The 22,391-nt window shown below is 45.5% G+C and overlaps 1 protein-coding gene across 2 annotated transcripts in view; it reads left to right on the forward strand.

Annotated features, from left to right (window-relative positions):
- Positions 1–22,391, forward strand: part of kcnt2b (potassium sodium-activated channel subfamily T member 2b) — a 98,530-nt gene that overhangs the window by 42,399 nt on the left and 33,740 nt on the right. For both annotated transcript variants that reach the window (XM_072675219.1, XM_072675220.1), the window contains exons 10-14: positions 169–349; positions 8,700–8,864; positions 14,965–15,101; positions 16,478–16,541; positions 17,287–17,395. In XM_072675219.1, coding sequence (XP_072531320.1) covers positions 169–349; positions 8,700–8,864; positions 14,965–15,101; positions 16,478–16,541; positions 17,287–17,395 — 656 coding nt within the window. The remainder of the gene's footprint in view (positions 1–168; positions 350–8,699; positions 8,865–14,964; positions 15,102–16,477; positions 16,542–17,286; positions 17,396–22,391) is intronic.

Here is a 22,391-nt window from a genome sequence, read left to right on the forward strand (position 1 = left end):
CATTTTTCCTTCTCTTGCTCCATCTCCTTCTCTCCCTCTCTTTCTTTCCATCTCTCTCTCCTCATCCTTTTCACTCTCACTGTGCATGTCTCCATCCTACACTCTCTCTCCCTCCCTCTCTCACTCTCTCTCTCTCTCTCTCTCTCTCACTCTCTCTCTTTCTCTCAGTATCTGTGGTATTCAGCACCTGGAGCGAGCGGGGAACAACCTGACCCTCTTCGACTCTCTCTATTTCTGCGTGGTCACTTTCTCCACAGTGGGGTTCGGAGACGTCACTCCGCAGATCTGGCCTTCACAGCTCCTGGTGGTCATCATGATCTGCGTAGCCCTCATTGTGCTGCCCATTCAGGTGCGTATAGCAGGACACCTTGGCCTTTGACCTGCACCACCACCCCCACAGTCCGCCCAAAAAGCTCGCACATGGACGTCACGTCACAGCATACCAGCGGCAGCCCAGCTGGATAATAGAGGAGCTGATTTGTTTATTCCGCTCAGACGGTTTATGGAAAATGATTTGCTCGACTCATTTGATTCATCGGTTAATTTTTTACTTTATTAGCTCAGATTGCACGGCTGAACGAAGCCGGAGCAGCTAAACGACACCAAAGCATTTCCCATAAAGCTTACAGTGTAAACACTATACCCATTTAGGGCCATGTTGGGAACAGGCGCGGCAATGTTGTTTTGTTTCTGATTTAAATCATAAGGGAATACACACACACACCCTCACACACACACACACACACCATCTCTCAAAGCACACCGCCAGATTAATGTGATGGTAAGAGCAGATTAGAGTGTCAGAGTAACACATTTACTCATTCATAAACAAGGACTAAAGGCATGTTATACCTTGTGATACCTGCTGTTACCATGGCTTTCCCTCATAACACCACCCTGTCACAGAGAAAATCAGAATTGACACACTAGTTAACAGGGACGCGAACACACACCCACCTGGAGCAGTGAGCAGACCTCAGCACCGTTTCCTCATCTCCACCACCTGACGGTCCTGGGGATTGAACCTGCAACCTAATCTTTAGGCCCCGACTGCCTCACTGGACGCTGTTTTTGACCCAGTGACCTCAGGGTTGTGGGCCCAGCATGCTGTGCCACTCTGCTATGCCATCATTTTAGATGGGACTTGGACCCACAATCGCTGGATTCCCAGATAGGATGCCCATGTGGGGACTGTATAGGTATCCACACTGAAGGTTTTCCATCTTGGCCCCACATATGGATGCCCACCAGGTTCAGTGAGGGGTTAACTATGGCCCCCATCTAGGTTGTACACTGCACCTGGGACCTAGATGGGGCCCATGTGAGATTAGGGTGGGCTGTGATGATAGGGCTCATTTGGGAAGCCCAACTGGGTTCCAGTAACAACACATGTGCAAACCCCATTAAGAGCCCATGCCATGCCCACCTGGAAGCCATATGTTGGCTGGGTGAGGAGGCCAGTGTCTTATCTTTTAGGCCACTGGGGTTTAAGGTAGCATGCAGTTTCCTCATTAGGTCAAATTTGATGCTTTCTAAAGCTTGTCCAACCTCACAACAGTTGCTATGCCAGGCTGCATTGCTAACACATGCATGCGTAGCTCAGCGGCTTGTCTACGTTATGAAATATCATGTTATGAATTTGCTGTCTTTCCGCTGTACTTTTCAGTCTGTCATACACCCCGAGCAGCTGGTTATGATGACAAAATTGCTTTTATGTCTTCCGACCCCTGAGAATCTACGCAGCTGTCGGATTTCACACTTACACACACACACACACAAACATACACACACACACAAGCATGTAATACAAAGCCTTGCACCCCTCCCTCATGGGCAGCAGCATCTACACACACATTCACACTCTTACACATGAATCATCCACTCTCGCACAGCCATAAACAGTATAGACTCCCTGGAGGGCTGGGATTCTAAAAGTGGAGGGGAATACATGCATAAAACACACACACACACACACTCACTCACTCACTCACTCACACACACACAGTCTGACACTTATATGTGTCTTTCACCAGTTCACAGGCACAGACACACACCAGCACACATACACCCACACACAGGTTGGCCTTTTTGAGGGCTGTGATTCAAAGTGGGAGGGATTCTGTACATAATATGTGCACACACACACACACACACAGATGCAGCACAGGGCCAGATTTACTGTGACGCTTAGGCCCCGTCCACATGTTGCACACGCCCTGGGGACCGGACAGAGGGGCGACAGTACCTCATAAACAGAGACATCAAAACACCATGAAGAAAAAGGGAGAAAACACAGGGGTTTAATCCCAAATTACACACTACACACTACTCCCTGCTCCCTAAGTGACGAAATGACGGATTCCAAATCCAAATAGACCGTTATCCCACTTCGGTGTTCATTCAAGCCGAAGTGTAAATAGCAGCAGTGCTCCAAAATCTAGTAGAAAGCCTTCTTCCATGGACAGTAGAGACAATCACTCCAGCAAATCAACTCTTTTTAATACCCTTGATTTTGAAAGAAACAAGAAATGAGCAGGCGTCCCAATACTTTTGTCCATAAAGTCTTAAGTTATTACAGACTAGTTCAGCAGAATAAAGGCTAACTCAGCATCGCTTTATAAGATTTACTCTTGATCAGCCTCATCCCAGCCTCTGTCATGGTGTCCATACCGGGAATACCGAGCTAGCTTCTTCCTGTAGCTAACTGAAGACCCGTAGTTGTTGGTACTGGCGAACCATGAACCTCAGACAATCCAGCAGAACTGTTGGAAGACGAGCTTCAACCTCCAAAACCCCAAAACTGTTACATCACAGTCTTGACTCATTATTTACACCCTCAGAATTTACATAAACACCACCCACTAGCAAAAGCTCCAGCCAAAACTGCAGTCAAAGCAAAAGCCTGGTGGCAACTTCAGGAGAATAAGGCGTTGTTGATACTGGAGAGCAGCTCATCATTCTCAGACTCTGCTAGTCATGGGAATACGGGTTGCCAGGCCTCAGGATCGTGGCGCCAGTGCCCGCAGAAAGGGAGCTCAAACTCGGCACGGGACGAAGCGAAAGCCTAGGGCAGCAAAGGTTGAGATCTGCGCTAGGCTAAAAGCTAATGCTAGCTGATGCTAGCATTCACCATCTCTTCTCTAACTAGCTAACACAGTGCGGTAACAGGGTCACAGCAAGAGGACAGCAACACAGTACAGTACAGTAACAGGGTGGTAAATAGGTTCTAGGCATTTTCACCCCAATCAAAGTCACACACTTATTATTTACTTCAAATACACTCATATGCAATACACACACACACACACATGTGCACCTGCCTATTTCTCTCAAGGGTCCACACACATGCACACACACACACACACTGTGCGAGTGGAGGAGGATGGGATGGGCTTTGATGTGCAGTGTGAGGGTTTCCCGGTGCTGCCTCACAGGAAGTGGAAATGGCAGGGCAGGTCCAGTGTGGCTCTACCCACCTGCTTTCATCCACAAACACCAGCTGACATTTACAGCAGCTTGTCCCCCCTACATACACACACACACAAACACACACACACACACACACACATATACTCCAGCCGGTATTTTTCCGCTGCTTTGGCAATGTGCATTCTTCTCTGGGCTTCCGATTTTAGAATTGTGTGTACGAGTGTGTGTGTATATGTATGAGTGTGTGTGTACGAGTGTGTGTGTGTGTGTGTGTGTGTGTGTGTGCGTGGGACGGAGCCAAGGGAACCAGAGCAGGATTCACAATCTTTAAAATAAGGTTCCTAAATGGTCCCTGTCTGTTAATCGTTAAAGATCCTTTACATCCCGTGGAGATAACACTTCTTTCTAACGTCTTTTAGGTTCTAGATAATAACCAGGAATGTGTGAGGGCCAGTCTACAAGGTACTAGGTCATTATGTAGTGTAACATGATGTGAAGTTCCCAACCACTGACCGGTGTCTAGAATTTAAGGGCCAGTCACCACCTCAACCATAACATCGTCAATATCATCAATGGCTTTAGATGCTTTTGAGGCTTTGGTCAGCTAGCATTTAGCTTTTAGCCACTCCAGAGGCACCCGTACACTGGAAAACAGCATTGCTGTCTGCTTCGTTCAGCTAGCATTTAGCTTTTAGCCACTCCGGAAGCAGCCTTACACTGGATAACAGCATCACTTGTCTGCTTCGTTCAGCTAGCTTTAGCTTTTAGCCACTCCGGGAGCAGCCTTACACTGGATAACAGCATCACTTGTCTGCTTCTTTCAGCTAGCATTAGCTTTTAGCCACTCCGGAAGCAGCCTTACACTGGATAACAGCATCACTTGTCTGTTTCGTTCAGCTAGCTTTAGCTTTTAGCCACTTCAGAGGCAGCCTTGCAGTGTCTGTACTAATGGTGTCTGTACAGTTGGCTAGCGTTATTCACCTGGGCCAAGGTAAATACAGATTTTCAATTGTAGAGCACATTTAAATTTGCGAAGATGATTTGGCACCCCCTTATGGACCCAGTTGGCATTGCACGTCTGCAGCTTCCCTGGGTCCCATACACCCACTCCAGCTGCTCCCATCCTTTTCTTCTTTGTGTCAATTTGGAAAAACCCGTACATTACGGAAAGCGGACCCATTACATCTGCAATTCACAGAAGCCCCAAAGCCTGCGTTAAACCGCCACAAGTCAACAGCGCTCGTGTACCCGCCTCCGCTGTGTTCCCCTCAACGCTCTGTTCCAAGTGTCCTCCTCTTAGACCACTCAGCACCAGACAGCACCCGCCGGCCCCGTTATGAGCGTGTCGAATCTTTCCACAGAATCCCTTAATGCACTCCATGCCTCTCCCACTCACGCCCACACTGCTCCGGCAATGCCCAGCCGTGCCATTAAAGAAGTTTTTTATTATAGATTTATTTTTATAGACTGTTACACGGATCTATAAAATCCCAACCCAGCGCTGAATGCACAGAGTCACCCAAGTCAACAGCGGGTAATTGCGAGGGCTCTTTTATGACTTATGGATTTTCTGGATAGGCCTGTTTACAGACTGAATACAGAGTAATTAATCTTATACAATCAATATCATATGTCATGTCATATCATCATCTTATCATAACATTTCGGGATGACAATAGAAGTGTCCCAAAATGACTTGAAATTAAACCTTTTGACAGTAATGTACCATAGAATGTGTTTGTGGAGTGTTTACACCAAGGTTTCAGGAGACTGCATACTCCTGACCATTGCCTAGAACTCCCTAGAGAGACTCCCTATTAAATCCAGCAAGATTTCATTAGATATAAGTCAAGAGGATTTAGCACCCCCTTGTGGACCCAGTTGATATTGCTTTTTACAGTAATGTACCATAGAATGCATTTGTGCAGTGTTTAAGGTGGTCCTCGGTTTTGTTAAACGCATAAGGTCCTTAAGGAACCTGTGGAGGAACCTCTTAAGGTGCTTTGAGAAACCTTCAAGAATTATTTTTCTAAAAAAACATTTCTTGAAGGTTCTTCAAAGCACCTTAAGAGGTTCAAATTGAAGAACCTTCAGAAGTTCCTAAACCGTGTATGGGACATTGGTTGGGTTAAAAAAGGCCCAGATACGTTTTTACGAGCCTATTTACAATCCTGTTGTTGTGCTTCTAAACATTATAGAGCTTTTACATTCTGTGGAGGTAACTCCATCTTTTACAGTCAGTTAAGTTCTAGATAACTTGAGGTACACACTATAAAGTCCTAGGTCATTAACTTGATGTGTTACCCCAAGGTTTAGGAGACTACATCTGACCATTGCCTAGAACTCCCTAGAGAGACTCCCTATTAAATCCTGCGATATTTCATTAGATATAAATCAAGAATTTAGCACCCCCTTGTGGACCCAGTTGATATTGCACCACCAGTTTTTTTTTTCACCCAATTTCTCACCCCAATTTTTGATAGCCAATTACCCAACCCTCTCGTTCATACTCTCCCCCATCACATGTAATGCTCCCGACACTGGGAGAGTGAACAAATGCACCATCCAGCACATGTTTAGCTAGCTTCAATGCTTGTTTCTAATGCATTGTCACCAGGCAACTAGCACATTAGGAGGAAAGGCTAGCAGATGCCAGTGTCTGGGGAGAGATTGTGGGGGAGAGATAGGGAGCGAGGGGCATCTATTTATCTGTTGGTTGGGGTAAAATTGCCCAGATGTGGTTTTACTAGCCTTGTGTTTTTTTTTTTACCACCCTGTTATTTTGTTTTAGCACTTGTGATTATTTTACAGATGCTGCTATCCCCTCTGTCCGGTCCTGTCGATGTGCGGTTAACTAGCTAAAGGGATTGCAACTTTAGCCTATTAGTACCCGTCTAGCTCCCACTCTCCTCCCAAGTTTTGGTTTCCTCACATGACGCTTTAGATTCTCCTTGAAGATATGTGGTTAGCTCTAGTCTGAGCTAGCGGATGTTGGAGAGAAGAGATGGTAAAAGCCAGTTGGATAGTGTCAGCTTTTAGCCTAGCACTGACCTTCTAGCACATTCTCACTTCCCTGGCTTTACCCTCCTAGCTCCTAGCCACTTTCTAGGACACTGGCACAGGAAAAGCTGCGTTGGCAAGGTGAAGAGCTGCTCTCCAGTGTCATCAACACCAGGCTAGCAGTAGCTTTTTTAGCATGTCACTGCTTTAGTTGTGGAAAGGCTTTTCATTAGTGAGTCAAAACTGTGATGTAACAGTTTTGAGGGTGTGGAATTGGCCTGTTTTCCAGTCCTGCTTTTGGTATCTGATGGAGAACCCTACAGTGTTTGAGGTTCACAGTATTTTTCCATGTCTGCAGTAAGGGGGCCTTAAGGAGGGGTGTGAACCGAGGCAGTAACGGCCCGACCGTTGATTTATGAAGATGGAGTGATGTTTTTTTTTTTTCAGACAGCCACGTCCACTGGAAGTTATTAAAAAGGTGACAGTGATAAGTGAGGAGGCCATCAGCAGTAATGACCAGGCTGAGATATGTTTGCAGTCAGAGCAGTCAATCAGGAGGAAATACCTGTGGGATTATTTACTGTCATTGCTGGCATTTCGTTACAGGGTTGTTTACTCTGTAGACGTCTCAGTTATCGCTGGCGGTGACGAACAGTGTGCCGTAATGTGTGGTAATTATTCCTCACTTACTCAAAACTCGTTGAAACAAGCACAAAGAAGCGTGAATTCAAAACTTTCAATCAGTTCCACGTTTGTGTTTCTCAGTAGAGGGAGGAGGAGATAATGTGCTGTGATTTGAGGTTGATGGAGGTATTGTTTAGATCATGAAGTCTTGTTTTGATGACCGGTCCTTTACTTTTTGCCACATTTATGTCTTTTATTTTTAACACTCTTCACACAGTATCTTCATATGAGCAGCAGTTTTAAACACCATGCTGCAAATGTACACAAACTCAGTAAACTAAGCCATTATTTCAACATATTCAGTCAAAATATCCAGCAAATATGTTTTATTTTGAAAATTCAGTCAAATTCTTAACAAAAAAGTACCATTTTAACATCTTTAATCAAAATCAAGTATTTTGTCAACATATTTAGTCAAAATCAGGGACAATATGTGTTACTTTTTTGAGTTTACATATTTTTTATATATATTTATTACATATTTTTAGTCAGAATCTCCAGAAAATAAATATTACAACATATTAAGTAAAAGCCTCAAGACAATGTTTTATTTTGACATATATTAAGCCATTATTGCAACATTTTTAGATAGAATTTCAAAATAAAAGTGTTATTTAAAAAATTCCAAGAATTAAGTATTCTGACATCATTTGTCCAAATCTTTAGAAATTAAGCCATTATTTCAACATATTCAGTCAAAATATCCAGCAAATATGTTTTATTTTGAAAATTCAGTCAAATTCTTAACAAAAAAGTACCATTTTAACATCTTCAATCAAAATCAAATAAAAGAAAGTATTTTGTCAACATATTTAGTCAAAATTAGGGACAATATGTGTTACTTTTTTGAGTTTACATATTTGTTATATATATATTTAATACATATTTTTAGTCAGAATCTCCAGAAAATAAATATTACATGTTAAGTAAAAGCCTCAAGACAATGTTTTATTTTGACATATATTAAGCCATTATTGCAACATTTTTAGATAGAATTTCAAAATAAAAGTGTTATTTAAATATATTCTGTCAAAATCTCAAGAATTAAGTATTATTCTAACATAATTTGTCCAAATCTTTAGAAATTAAGCCATTATTTCAACAATTTTGTTGATGGTCAGTAGCTCAGGTTTTATTTTAACATATTTAGCTCAAATTGTAAGAAAATTAGTCGTTATTTCAATGTATTATGAAAAATTATTATTTTGTTTTAGTAAAAAGTTTTAGTTTTAGTACAGATCAGAAGAAAATAAGCTAATATTACAACATTTTAATCAGAATCTCAAGAAAATAAGTTTTATTTTTGACATTTTCAGTCAAAATCTCAGGAAAATAAGTTTTGTTTTGACAAATTCAGTCAAAATCTTAAGAAATTAAGAAATCTTAAGAAATAAGAAATAGTCAGAATAACTATTTCAACATGTTCACTCACAAAAAACACAAAAAACAAGCCATTGTGAATAGTAGGTCGACAGGTAAGTAGTAGCCTATGGTGGGACACGGTGGGGCACAGTAGCACAGTAGAGCAGGGTAGAGCAGTTATCACCGTCACTTTCTCAGAGGTTGCTTTCCCTGTGTCTCCTCAGTTTGAGCAGCTGGCCTTCCTGTGGATGGAGCGACAGAAGTCCGGGGGAAACTACAGCCGCTACAGAGCGCAGACTGAAAAACATGTGGTACTGTGTGTGAGCTGCCTGAAGATAGACCTCCTCATGGACTTCCTCAATGAGTTCTTCGCCCACCCCAGACTTCAGGTGTGTGTGCACATTTGAGAATGTCCAGCAAAGTCTATGCATGTGCATGTTCAGCACGTAGGCATGCAGATCGCCGCTGACTAATCTGCATCTCTGAGATGAGAACCACCAGTTCATTGATGATTCCAGGTCATTTGGAGCATTTCTATTGGCCCATTCAACATGAAATAAGAAGCAACAAAAAAAAAAAAAAACAAAGCAGCAAAAATGGAGATACAAGGGCTTTGCGTGACAGCGACGATTTACTGTTCAAAAGTTTGGAATCAATGTTTTCAGTAATTCCAAAGCAGTTTGGTGCAAAAGCAGCTGTTCTCACTGTGGGCAACACCCCCTGTGTGAGCAAGCATGGAGGACATGTGGACATTAAATGTCCATATGTGAGGCATATGTGCTGCAGCCAGCTGGTCATCACTGCATGCATTTCAGATTTTAGTGGCAAGATGTTCTCAGCATAGGCTCTTCTCAGTTCCTCCCAAAAACCTGGGATGGGTTGGGTCCTAGGATGGGTTGGGGGCTGGATGGGTTGGGTTCTAGGATGGGTTGGGGACAGGATGGGTTGGGGGCTGGATGGGTTGGGTCCTAGGATGGGTTGGGTCCTAGGATGGGTTGGGGACAGGATGGGTTGGGGGCTGGATGGGTTGGGGACTGGATGGGTTGGGTCTTAGGATGGGTTGGGGACAGGATGGGTTGGGGGCTGGATGGGTTGGGGACAGGATGGGTTGGGGGCTGGATGGGTTGGGTCCTAGGATGGGTTGGGGACAGGAGGGTTGGGGGCTGGATGGGTTGGGGACTGGATGGGTTGGGTCTTAGGATGGGTTGGGGACAGGAGGGTTGGGGGCTGGATGGGTTGGGGGCTGGATGGGTTGGGGGCTGAAGCTTCTACTCCCTTCTTCCCTACTCCATCTTTTCTTTTGCAGCCAGGGTTCTCTTGACAGCCCTAAGGGCTTGAACCACATCTGATTCGGACCAGGCTACATCCTTCCCATAGTGAGAGACCGAACCAATGGCGTTAGAAAGTGTTCGGCTACATGCGCAACCCCGGTTCTCTGAATCTGGGGTACCTCACCCCTTCCCTCCTTGCCCTTCACTAGGGAAGAGCATGCTCTGAGAATGGCCAATTTGGGAGCTGCACCTGCTTATCACTGCCAAAGGTACTGGGGTGGAGGGATCCCATAGTGAGATACCTCATTCCTAATTCAGAGCAACCTGCCATTGAATCTGCTCTGCTTACTGCCCACTCACCTTCTACAGTCATGCCTCAGTAGACTCTAGAGTGAAGTTTCCCAAGACTAAGAAAGCTTCTGGAGATGTAGCTTGAAGGTAAGAGGAGCTTTTGGGAAACCACAGCTGCTTTGAGGTGGATTTCTTTTGGGAGCAGGCTTTAGGTTGGTTAGTTGGATCACTTGCTGATTGCTAATTAAGGAAAACGCCAGAGAATTCATAAGAGACCTGGCCCTCATTTTAGGCCACTAATTGGCTAGCTTGGTTGTATTTATTATATAGTTAATTGGCAAGTTTAACAGCCATGATCGGTTGAGCACCCCAGGGATTCCCCGTAGCTGCTAAGTGCATGCTGGGTAATGTAGTGAGAGGACTTCCACCGTTGCCCTCCGCCCTTAGCCGCCTGGGGCCTGATTCCCTGCCTAGCTACACAATGCTATACCAATTAGAGTCACTAAAACTCCTAATACTACTTTCGCCCACCTTTGCAACATGATAAGCCCTAATCCTAAAGCGAAAACCATCGCATAGCTGTTTAGCTGAACAGATCCCACAGGGTTCCGTTTTATACTGATTGTAAATGATGCCTAATGTCATATCCACATTATTATCCATTGTACTCTGCCATGCTTTGGCATGCATGCTGCTTAACGCTCTGAGGGCACATTTTAACAAGTTTTTCAATTTTAATGAATTCTCTAAATGTGTTACCTGGAATGATGTTAGGTTGGATAGGATTCTTGGGATGTCGTAAAATATTTAGATATTTTAGATGTGTCCAGAATAACGAATGGAGCCGTAGAGCAAGTAATATCAAATGAAATGAACTATTAAAATGAATATCTAGATTTTTTATGTACTTTATAGAAGATATGATGTACATTATTGACCTCATTTTATTATTGATCATTTAGCAAGATTTTATTGCTCCTGGAATATTAAATAAACCACACTCTTAGCAAAAAAAGAATCTTTAGAGTACTGAAAAAGGGTTGATATGACCTAAAGATGAACCAATTAAGCATCCAGGTGATTCTTCCCAAGGAGTTCTGAAACATCTGAATTCTGGGAGAAGGAACATACCTAAAGCCCCTCCTCCTACTACTCCCACATCCTTCAGATTTCATCTCTACCTTCGTCACATGTTCACGACAAAGTTTCCGCAACCCACCACCACCACCCCGTCACATCCTTTAACTCAGTCAGCACAGCAGATCTTAGAAGCTACATAGACTCCAGCCCAAAGTTCTGTGGGCCCCACCCCTTTCTCACACCCCCTCCTCCAACTCTCTCTTACAGCCCCCTCCTCAGCCATATTATCATGTGCTGACTACCGAAGAACCCTTGAGAGTGGCCTGAAGACTGAGGCGCAGCCGGCATCAGCAGCCGGAGCCAGAGAGAGCACAATTGGCCTTGCTCTGCCTCTCTCTCTCTCTCTGAGTGGGTAGATGTCTCTCTCTCCCTCCCCACATCACTTCAGTTTGACGCTGGCCGGCATAGGCGTCTTCTAGCCGATGAATTGGTTGCCTGGTATTGGTAGCTGATGCACCGGGTGTTGGTTGACCAGTTGCGGTGGCGTTGCATCAGCAGTGACGATGGCAGGTTGCTCATGTGTCGGAGGAAGCATGTGTCAGTCCTCACCCCGTCAGTGTCGGGAGCATTACATGTGATGGGGGAGAGTACTAACGAGTGGGTTGGGTAATTGGGGAATCTAAAATTAGGGAGTGCACCATGTTACGCAAGTTATTATTTTCTATAAAATGACAAAAGTGGTTAAAATCTGCAATTCCAAACTGTTGAACAGTAGAGTGTGTTTGCATGCATCAAATATGCCATTGTGTGTGTGTGTGTGTGTGTGTGGTCCAAGTGTAGATTTCTGCTCATTAGGGATCAGGGCTGATCCTCAGCAGGAGCTCCAGGCAGCTGCAGTTCAGGCTGAGGGATTACAGCAGTTTTACAGTAAATCGCCAGTTCGGTCTCCGAGCCAACGCAGCCCACTCACTCACTCACTCACTCACTCACACACACACTTTTCACTCATGACACACACACACACACACACATGTGTTTTGTGAGCTGGCTGAACGTACACGTGGACCTGAATGTAAACATTTGTGACACGTCTGTGGTTTAAGCCTGTTTGCCGCGACACCTCCTGCGGTGTCGTATGACAGGCAACAGCAACGCGACACGTCGCGACACGCACTCTTGAAGTGCAAATGGAAAAGCGAGTCACGCGGATGATGTGGAAGCTGTTCGGATGCAGCCGGAGACGGAACAGGTTGTTGTCATAGTGATGTAGCCGGTGTAGTCGAGTTCCCTTCATCTCGATTGCAGGTTTTCCAGATGATTCACTAGGAATAAGGAGAAAAACAGGGGAAGGTGGGGCTCCACAGTCCTTTTCCACATTCGTTTCTTGGGAATCCTAATGTGCACTTTACCCCCCCCCCCCCCCCCCCCCCCTACGCTTGGACACCCTTCTAGTTGTAAAGGCTCAGAGCTTAATCAACTTATTGGGCATTAGTTTTCTCATTATGACTTCTTAGGCTGGTCAGTAATTGAATTTGTCACAAGGAATTGTGGCGGCACGGTGGCGCCATGGATAAGGTGTGTGCACACAGCTCCAGGGGTCTCAGGGTCGCAGTCGCTGAGGCAGGGCTGGCCCAAGCCTTTAGGGGGCCCTAAGCAGATTTCCATTTGGGGCCCGCCATACCACCACCTCAGCACCAGATGCTTCATCATTCCATAGGGGGAGAGACATTGCGCCATACGCTGAAGCACCCGGCCTTTACCGACCACCCAGGAGGCGCATATCTGCATTTGCCCAACAGTGGCAGCAGCAGAAATTCTGTAACCTAGTATTGGTGAGCCAACTATGAATATAAATTAATATAAAAATGGCTTTTACCTGTGTAATACCATTTTGTTTTATTATTTAATGTTATTTTTAAAATATGTATTTTTTTATCATGATATTTTGGTGCTCTTAGGGTCCCCCTGGTGGCGTTGGGACCCTAAGCGGCTGCATAATTCTGCCCTGAAGAGTTCCCCCATGTCCAAGTCCATCAGGGTTTTAAATTGGCCACACTAAATTGGTACCCTGACAATCTCTTTAACTTGGACACAATTTATATATATATATATATATATATATGGTAAAGGTGCACATATTTGTCACTGTCACACAAATGTGTCCTCCGCATTTAACCCGTCTGTGGTAGTGAACACAAACACACACTAGTGAACTAGGGGCAGTGAGTACACACTCACCCAGAGCGGTGGGCAGCCAACTCCAGTTATTAATGGCCTGGTGCTCTGACCGCTGAGCCACCATATATATATATACCCGCATAACATACCCCAGTAGGGCCTGTATGGGTAGCCTAACTGGGAACCAGAAAGTTTTGTCCATGGTTTCCATCTTGGCCCCACATATGGATGCTCTCCAGGGTTCCACTAGGGTGGGTCAATGCTGGGACCAGGAGGGATTTAACATGGGACCCATCTGGGCTGTGGGGAGATTAGAGAGGACTGTAACAATGGGGCCCATTTGGGAAGCCCCACAACCTATACAAACCCACTCAGAGCCCGTGCCCAGCTGTGAAGCCCACATGAGCATGCTGGAGTCAGAGTTTCCATTGTCTGAAAAGTCAAAACGTCAAAATACAACTTTTTGGTAAATGAAAAAAACAGCGTTGTCACTGTTGGTCCTTTATTGGCGAAGCAGAAATGAGAATTGTGGTGATATAGTGGAGCATGTTTTGCACAACGATCTGTCAGAACTGTTTGCCGCGGTGACTTTCCTACCCAGGGGTTCGGTGGGTGACGCTGACGTGGAAGAGCGATTTCAGCCCTCATTAAATGGACCGCTGCCTGCTCTGCCAGGCATCTCTGAACTACAGCTGTTTACAGCTCACAGAGAGCTGCTCCCAAGACAGCTAATAAATGTTTGAATCCTTTCAGTATGTGCGCCGCACATGGTGATAGTCTTGCGCTGTGCTCTTCAGTAACTATTGGAGAACAGTACCTGAAGGAATCAGTGTTTCTAGAAAACTCTGACGGAGCAGTGGTGCACTGTTCTACTGTGCATCATTGGATTTTACATACTGTTTGGTGTGCAACTCCATAGTGGAGTTATGGAATATCCTCAGTAAACTAAATTATGGAAGACAGACATCCACCTCCACCCGTCTCCTCCCTTCGTCTCCACATTCACCTCAGCTCCACCCCTTCCTGCACATAACTTGAAGCCGCCCTGAACTCCAGCCCACAAGCTTTCAAAGCCTTCAAGGCCTATTGCGCTGCCACTGTGGTCTGGAGGTTGTGAGTTCAAATCCCGAGCCATGCTGCTTTGCCATCAGTGAGCGGAGTCTGAGAGAGCACAATTGGCCGGGTGGATGGTGCTCTCTCCTTTCATCACTCTCAACCACACTCTCTGTTAGCCGGCACTGCGCTTGTTAGCTGGTGCGATGGAGCTGGTGACCCGGCACTTTCCTCCGGGCCTGTCGCCTGCCCGGCAGTGCTACATCGTATTACCTCCCTACCTGCGATTCCGCACCGACAACAGTTAGAAAAGAGGCAGTGTCTGGCTTCACATGTGTTAAGTCCTTACCCACCTACTGTGGGGGCATTGCTAGTGCTAGGGGGCGCTACGAAAGGGTGGATACCAAACTGGGAGAAAAAAAAAACATCCTCAACTTTTCTAGCAATGAATGTCATCATAGGATCCATAAACTCAAGCAGATTTGTCCTCAGTATTATGAAGAACATCCATCCGGTCTGGTAGGTCCAAAGTAAGTAAGAAGGTGATCATGAAGATCTGAAGAAACTGGGCCAGATTTTAAATTTGTGTGTCTCTGTGTGTCTGTGTGGTGGACAGGACTACTACGTGGTGATCCTCTGTCCAACGGAGATAGATGTCCAGGTACGGAGGGTCCTACACATCCCGCTTTGGGCTCAGAGGGTCATCTACCTGCAGGGCTCTGCCTTGAAAGACCAGGACCTGATGAGAGCCAAGTAAGTCACGACCTGTAGCCGCTGTAAATGGTGCTGTGGTGATAGCGATAGTGCCAAACTTCTGAGGGATTCGCTGGATCTTTAGCTGAGAATTTCAGATACCCGATCCATTATTAAATGCCCAGATTGGCCCACTGGACCGGACAAGCTGCGCTGTCCATGAGACTTTGCGCATACTAGGCGAAAAACATAGCGCATCCAACAAGAAAAAAAGCCTTGTGTATCTTTTTAATAAGACTGGCAATGGGGTCGTGACTGATCTGGTGGGTGACCGACAGCAGGTTTAAACAAGTAGAAAAAATGAACCTGTCGATTCCATCAGCAGAATAGCCCCAGTGGAGGCACTGGTCTATTGGCAAGTGGTACATCTGAAAAATATCTTTTTATGGGGACTCTTTTGCCTTAGAGTGCCCTGCATGTATCTCTGTATCTCTGGCTTTTATACATTAAAATGACAACAGTCATGACAAAAGTATTGGGACACTCGCCTGTTGATTGTTTCTTCTGAAATCAAGGGTCTTAAAAAGAGTTTATCCTGCTTTTGTTGGAGTAACCGTCTCGACCGTCAAGGGAAGTAGGCTTGAAGGGCCATTACTGTGAGGATTTTATTGCATTCAGTGACGAGCGTTCAAGATGTAAAAACAATGCGTCAGGCATCAGGGAGTGCGTTCGTCAACATTTCATGTAATAACTGGTCGTTTTTTAAAAGGGATTCAACTTTGTAGGGTCTGCTTCCGTTCCCCATCACTGTGGGGATTTAATTGTGTGTCTTTTGAACACTGCATTTCACACCGAACCACAATTGATGGACTTTTGATTTTACCAATGTAAGTCCATAACAAGCGACCTCTGGAGGTCCGTCGATGTCCTGAAGCATGTCAGTCCAGTGCCAAGCTTGTCCTTGATCATGGCTGTGTGATTTTTCTTAAGGAAATGATTTGTTGCTGCTACAGCCAGCAATGGTAGAATGCTAATCATGCCGGTAGCCTCTAGCTTTTGTTCATGATTATTAATGTTGACATTATGATTCAGCGATTCCCTTAAGGAGCCTTTGTGCAATATATTGTTTACTTGCGCTTTTGATAAGAGTTGTTTTAATTACATTTGGTCTGCGGCCTGTAGAAAGAGCCATTACTAATGGCCTGCTGTAATACACCGTCTGTCTGTTCCATTTGGCTAATAGCGTCTCTTGGTCTTGGAGGACCTGTGAGGTAATGGACCTGTTGTCCATTTGAACTGGTGACCTGATGAAATCCTCTCTCTCTCTCTCTCTCTCTTTGTGTGTCTGTGTGTCTCTCCTATCTTCACACCCATCATTAAACCTCTGGTCTCACTGTCCTGTTCCTCTCTGATCCGTGTGTTCTGATTGGCTGCAGAATGGACGATGCAGAAGCGTGCTTCATCCTGAGCAACCGGTTTGAAGTGGATCGCCTGGCTGCCGTAGGTTCCTTCAGAGCTCCTGTCGTTTCTTCCTCCCTTCTCACCTTTTAACTTGTCCTCAGTGTTACCTTAGAAAACCCTGTTGGAGCTGGATTAGTTCCACCTGGACAGGTTCCTCTAACCCAAGCAGAGAGGAACCCTTAGGGTCTTCTAGGCCATCAGAGAAGGTACAGTTACGGTACAGATACGGTCACGCGAGCTCTGCCATTGATTGGACCAGGGGTTTCCGGTCTTATCCGCTAAGGACTGGTGTGGCCATCCAAGCAAGAGGGTACATGGTCATTGCTGTGAGTATTTGATTGTATTCAGCAACAAGTGTGTTAGTGAGGTTAGACTGTTGGAAGATGCTCACCACTCACCGCTCATCACCTCATCATCCCCAACTTCCCAGCTCATCCCAAAAGTCCTGGATGGAGCACCAACAATCCATCGTCCCAGACTCCACAGTTGCTCCACTGCTCCACAGCTCAATGCTGGGGGGCTTTATACCCCTCTAGCCCACAGCTGGCATTAGGCAGCATGGTTCCAATAGATTCATGTTCGTTCATCTGCTACAGGGAGTCTGAGTCTATTTGACAATTTAAAGTAGCCGAATGCATTCATTGGAAGGGGTGTCCACAAACTTTTGGACATACTGTGTCCACATATTGCATTACATGGGGAACCTAATCCAGCTCCAACCTGGTTTTAATAAATAAGCTTTACCTTCAGTGAACCTCCCTCTCTCTCTCTCCCTCTCACTCAGGATCACCAGACGATCCTCCGGGCCTGGGCAGTGAAGGACTTTGCCCCAAACTGTCCCCTCTACGTCCAGATTCTCAAACCTGAGAATAAGTTCCACGTCAAGTTTGCAGGTCAGAGAACCGCCCCGTTGCTCTTTTGTCCTCTCCAAGGAAGGGAGGCGTAGGGGAGGAGAAAACTGTGTTATTATGTTGTGTGTGTGTGTGTGTGTGTGTCTGTATAGGTGTTAGTGTGTGTGTGTGTGTGTGTAGGTGTGTGTGAGGCAGACTGTGGACACTGTGTGTCCTTGAATTTTCGCACGTCCTCGCTGGGTCTGTTAACACGCTGTCATTCAGCTCTGCTGGCTGGAGAGAATCCAGGAATAGATGTTCTGTCTTTTGCACAACAAAGGAAAACTGAGACCTGATAATCCAGCGGGGTTATGGGATATGATGACATCAGCATTTTCACGGCATTTTCACGCAGCATTTCATGGAGTTAGAGTGTGTGTAAATAGGATGGAGAATTTAGGTGGAGTCAAGAACATTCAGTACATGGATCACATACATCCCCAGTCTCTCTCTCTCGCTCTCTCTCTCTCTTTCTTTCACTCTGTCTTTATATATATATATCTCTCCATTTCTTGCTCTCTCTCTTTCTCTCTCTCTCTTTCGTTCTCTCTGTCTTTATATATATATCTATTTCTTGCTCTCTCTCCATTTTTTGCTCTCTATCTTTCTCTCTCTCTCTTTCGTTCTCTCTCTCTCTCTTTCTCTCTCTCTCTCTTTTTCTCACTCTGTCTTTATATATCTCTCTCTCCATTTCTTTCTCTCTCTCTCTCTCTCTCTCTCTCTCTCTCTCTCTCTCTCTATATGTCTCTCTCTCTCCATTTTTGCTCAGACAGTGAGTGATGTTTGTGTTAACACAGTAAAAAAGGGAATTCCACACACACACACACACACACACACACACACACACTGCCCACCATCCCCTCACTCACACCCATCCATCAGCCCATCTCACAGCTCTGCTCCGGTTGGAAAGTAGAGGGACTGTAGTTCAGACTCCAGCAGCAGCAGAACCTCCTTTTTCTCTCAGTCAGGTTTGTGTGTGTATGTATGTGTGTGTGTGTGTGTGTGTGTGTATGTGTGTGTATGTGGTGTGTGGTTACACTGTCCATTAAAAGTTAAGGAAAACTTTTCTTTTTGTGCATCCTTTTGTATTCTTAATAATAATAATAAATAAAATCAGAAATGATAAATACACACATTTATATAGTTTATTTGCATTCTTATACAGTGGAGTTTGAGGGGTGTGGTTTAATAGAGGGTGGGTGGAAACTTTGACGGGGTGTGGTTTGATAAGGGGTGCTGGAGTTTGAGGGGTGTGGTTTAATAGAGGGTGGGTGGAAACTTTGACGGGGTGTGGTTTGATAAGGGGTGCTGGAGTTTGAGGGGTGTGGTTTAATAGAGGGTGGGTGGAAACTTTGATGGGGCGGGTGTAGTTGGGGTAGGGTTTGATATAAATAGGTGAGGTTCGGTAGTGGGTGTGATTTACTAGGGCTGGGAGGTGCAATGGTGTGGTTTGGTGGGGGGAGGGAGAAGGGTGTGGTTTGGTAGGGGGTGGGTGATGGGGGCTGAGCTCCTGGGATTTAACCTCTGTTCTATTTACCATGTTAGGATATTGCAAAGGGACAGAGAAACAATGGCCACTGTGTTAATGCCTTGTGTGTGTGTCTCTGTGTACAAGCATGTGTGTGTGTGTGTGTGTTTTCTCATTTGTGTGTGTGAGCACGCGTGTGCACACTTGCGTGAGGCCACATTATTGAAGTGATTACCAGGAAGTGGCATGAAGGGGAATTTCACACTGTTATTAGAGAGATGGAAACACAGGCGTCTGTGGGGGAGCAGCTGAGTGTGTGTGTGTGTGTGTGTGTGTGTGTGTGTGTGTGTGTGTGTGTGTGATGGACATATCCCCTCTGCACTCTCATGATCACATCAAAGCTCTCCTCATTGCCCTCGGTCTACCAGCACTGCCTCAGAGGGGCTGAATTGGCTCTTGTGTGTCACCAGCAGCAAGGCTAGACATGAGCAATTCAGCCACCGTCGCTAATCACTAATAATATTCAGAGCTCACAATTCTTCAATATTTAAATGTGAAAGTCGGATATTGCAGATTTTACATTCATAGATTGTGTGCAGCCAGCAGGCGAGGTGATCTGCACCTGTCTGTGATTTCTCCATGTGTTTTAGGTCGGGATGTAACAGGAGAGCGTATCATATTGGTGGCGTCCCGATTGTGTACTACGCACTGATACTGTAAGGCATAGACTATATGTTAATCGTGTGGGTTTGACAGGATAGTGCACTAAATATTAATATTAAATATTACTGGGGACCCCGAGTGGCCCAGTGGACTAAGAAGCTTTGAGTGATCAGAGGATCACTGGTTCGATACCCAGTATAGGGACCATGCATATGCCAGCACTAAAAATAGCTTATTTCAAAATTAATTCATTCATTAATACTATTAAGGCTTACTACACACTGGGGTGCATCACTCAAGAACTATGAACTCAAGGGCTATTCTCTGGGTGTAAAAGTTTGCACTGGCGGCCAACTGGTGGTCCATAGACTGTTTAAGGGGTTCAAATTCCCTGATGCATGGACCAATAGAAATGCTCCAAAATGACCTGGAATGAAATCCTTTTACACTTTAGACTTCCATTAAGTGCTCAGTAGAATTGTCCCATTATCTTTCATCTTGCCGTTTTGGAGATACAAGGTTTTTGTGTGACAGCGACACTATATAGCCCTGATTAGAGATCACCACTTTGCATAATCATCTGGAGTCGAGTCTATGGACGTGCTGGTGCGTCAGATCCGTCGTTTCTACGAATATCTTTGCGATAAAGCAGCGCAGAAATACGGTTCAGGCATTTCCTGAATCTGTAGACTCCGTCCTTTGCATTGCATCTCATCGCCAGATCGTATGTGACTCACATCCGCAGTTCCAGGGCTGTGAAGACGGGCCGACGTACTGGTCTCCGCCTCTTGTTGTGTCTAACTGGTGGATTCGTGTGTCCGTCTTTGTGTTGGACGCTCAGAAACCCGTCTTCTGCCTCTCGCCACGTTCCACTGCTCTAGTGAAGCTGAGACTCTGGTAAACACACTGGTAGGCACCGCAGCAATTCGCCCACATGGGTAAAGGGATGCTTTCACAGGAAATACTGAGACTTTCTGAAATCCAACTTCAGTTTTTCAGGTTTAGGGTTGGAGCATCTCTTCGCACGGGGGTCTAGGTGGGGTCTCATTACAGGGAGAGCTGAGGCTGTTTTGAACATTTTGAGAAAGTGCCCTCTTAGACTCCAGAGGGTTAAGATGATAGCACCCCGGACATTCACACACTCAGAATCTCTCAGTCAAAAAAAACTCATTAAAAGGTCTTACAAGGTACCTCCTGTGCCTGATTCAGACATCTAATTAGGTAAATTAACACCAAGATGAGTTTGGATGTTTGAATAACCACCACCCGCAGCAAGATTCATCAGAGTGACCACCCCCTGGGCCTTCTCACCACCACCCCCTGGTTAGGAAGATTGAAGGTGACCCACTTTAAAATTAACATTATGAGTCAGACAGAACTGCAACCCTGAAGCCAGGCGGCCTTTATCTATCCAGAAGTTCCACAGTGCCTTTATCTATCCTAAAGTTCCACAGTGCCTTTATCTATCCAATAGTACCGCAGTGCCTTTATCTATCCAATAGTACCGCAGTGCCTTTATCTATCCAAAAGTACCACAGTGCCTTTATCTATCCAACAGTACCGCAGTGCCTTTATCTATCCAATAGTACCGCAGTGCCTTTATCTATCCAATAGTACCGCAGTGCCTTTATCTATCCAAAAGTACCACAGTGCCTTTATCTATCCAACAGTACCGCAGTGCCTTTATCTATCCAACAGTACCGCAGTGCCTTTATCTATCCAACAGTACTGCAGTGCCTTTATCTATCCAACAGTACTGCAGTGCCTTTATCCATCCAACAGTACTGCAGTGCCTTTATCTATCCAACAGTACCGCAGTGCCTTTATCTATCCAACAGTACCGCAGTGCCTTTATCTATCCAACAGTACTGCAGTGCCTTTATCTACCCAACAGTACCGCAGTGCCTTTATCTATCCAACAGTACTGCAGTGCCTTTATCTATCCAACAGTACCTCAGTGCCTTGTGCCTTTATCTATCCAACAGTACTGCAGTGCCTTTATCTATCCAACAGTACTGCAGTGCCTTTATCTATCCAACAGTACCGCAGTGCCTTTATCTATCCAACAGTACTGCAGTGCCTTTATCTATCCAACAGTACCGCAGTGCCTTTATCTATCCAACAGTACCGCAGTGCCTTGTGCCTTTATCTATCCAACAGTACTGCAGTGCCTTTATCTATCCAACAGTACTGCAGTGCCTTTATCTATCCAACAGTACCGCAGTGCCTTTATCTATCCAACAGTACCGCAGTGCCTTTATCTATCCAACAGTACTGCAGTGCCTTTATCTATCCAACAGTACCGCAGTGCCTTTATCTATCCAACAGTACCGCAGTGCCTTTATCTATCCAACAGTACCACAGTGCCTTTATCTATTCAACAGTACTACAGTGCACGGACAATGGGGATTCACTGCATCTCACCAGAATTCCCAATATTGCCAGGCTTTTCCCTTGTCCTGCCAATTTGGTACTGCCAATCCACCGCTCCGTAACTCCCCGTAACTCCCTAAACTAGTACGGTAAGGACTTAACAGGAGACCAATTTAGCATCGCCAGGCGGCCGACGCGCTCAGAGGAAAGCACCGGGTCCTCAGCTCCACCACACCAGCTAACAGGCACCTGTGATAAGGGGAGAGAGCACCATCTACCCACCTGGAGAGAGCGTGGGTTAATTGTGCTTATTCTGACTCCGGCTGCTGATGGCAAAGCGGCATGGCTAGGCACATTACACCACTGGGGCTCTCGTAGTCCTGGTTGTAGCTCTGGTTTTCCTTCACATCTTCCGCTCCGGTCTTACGTCTTATGTGTCGTAGGTCAAGGTAATCATGATTGTGACATCCTGAACCACGGTGAATTCAAATC

Source organism: Salminus brasiliensis, chromosome 3 (genome assembly GCF_030463535.1).
Source record: "Salminus brasiliensis chromosome 3, fSalBra1.hap2, whole genome shotgun sequence".
Classification (NCBI taxonomy): Eukaryota; Metazoa; Chordata; class Actinopteri; order Characiformes; family Bryconidae; genus Salminus; species Salminus brasiliensis.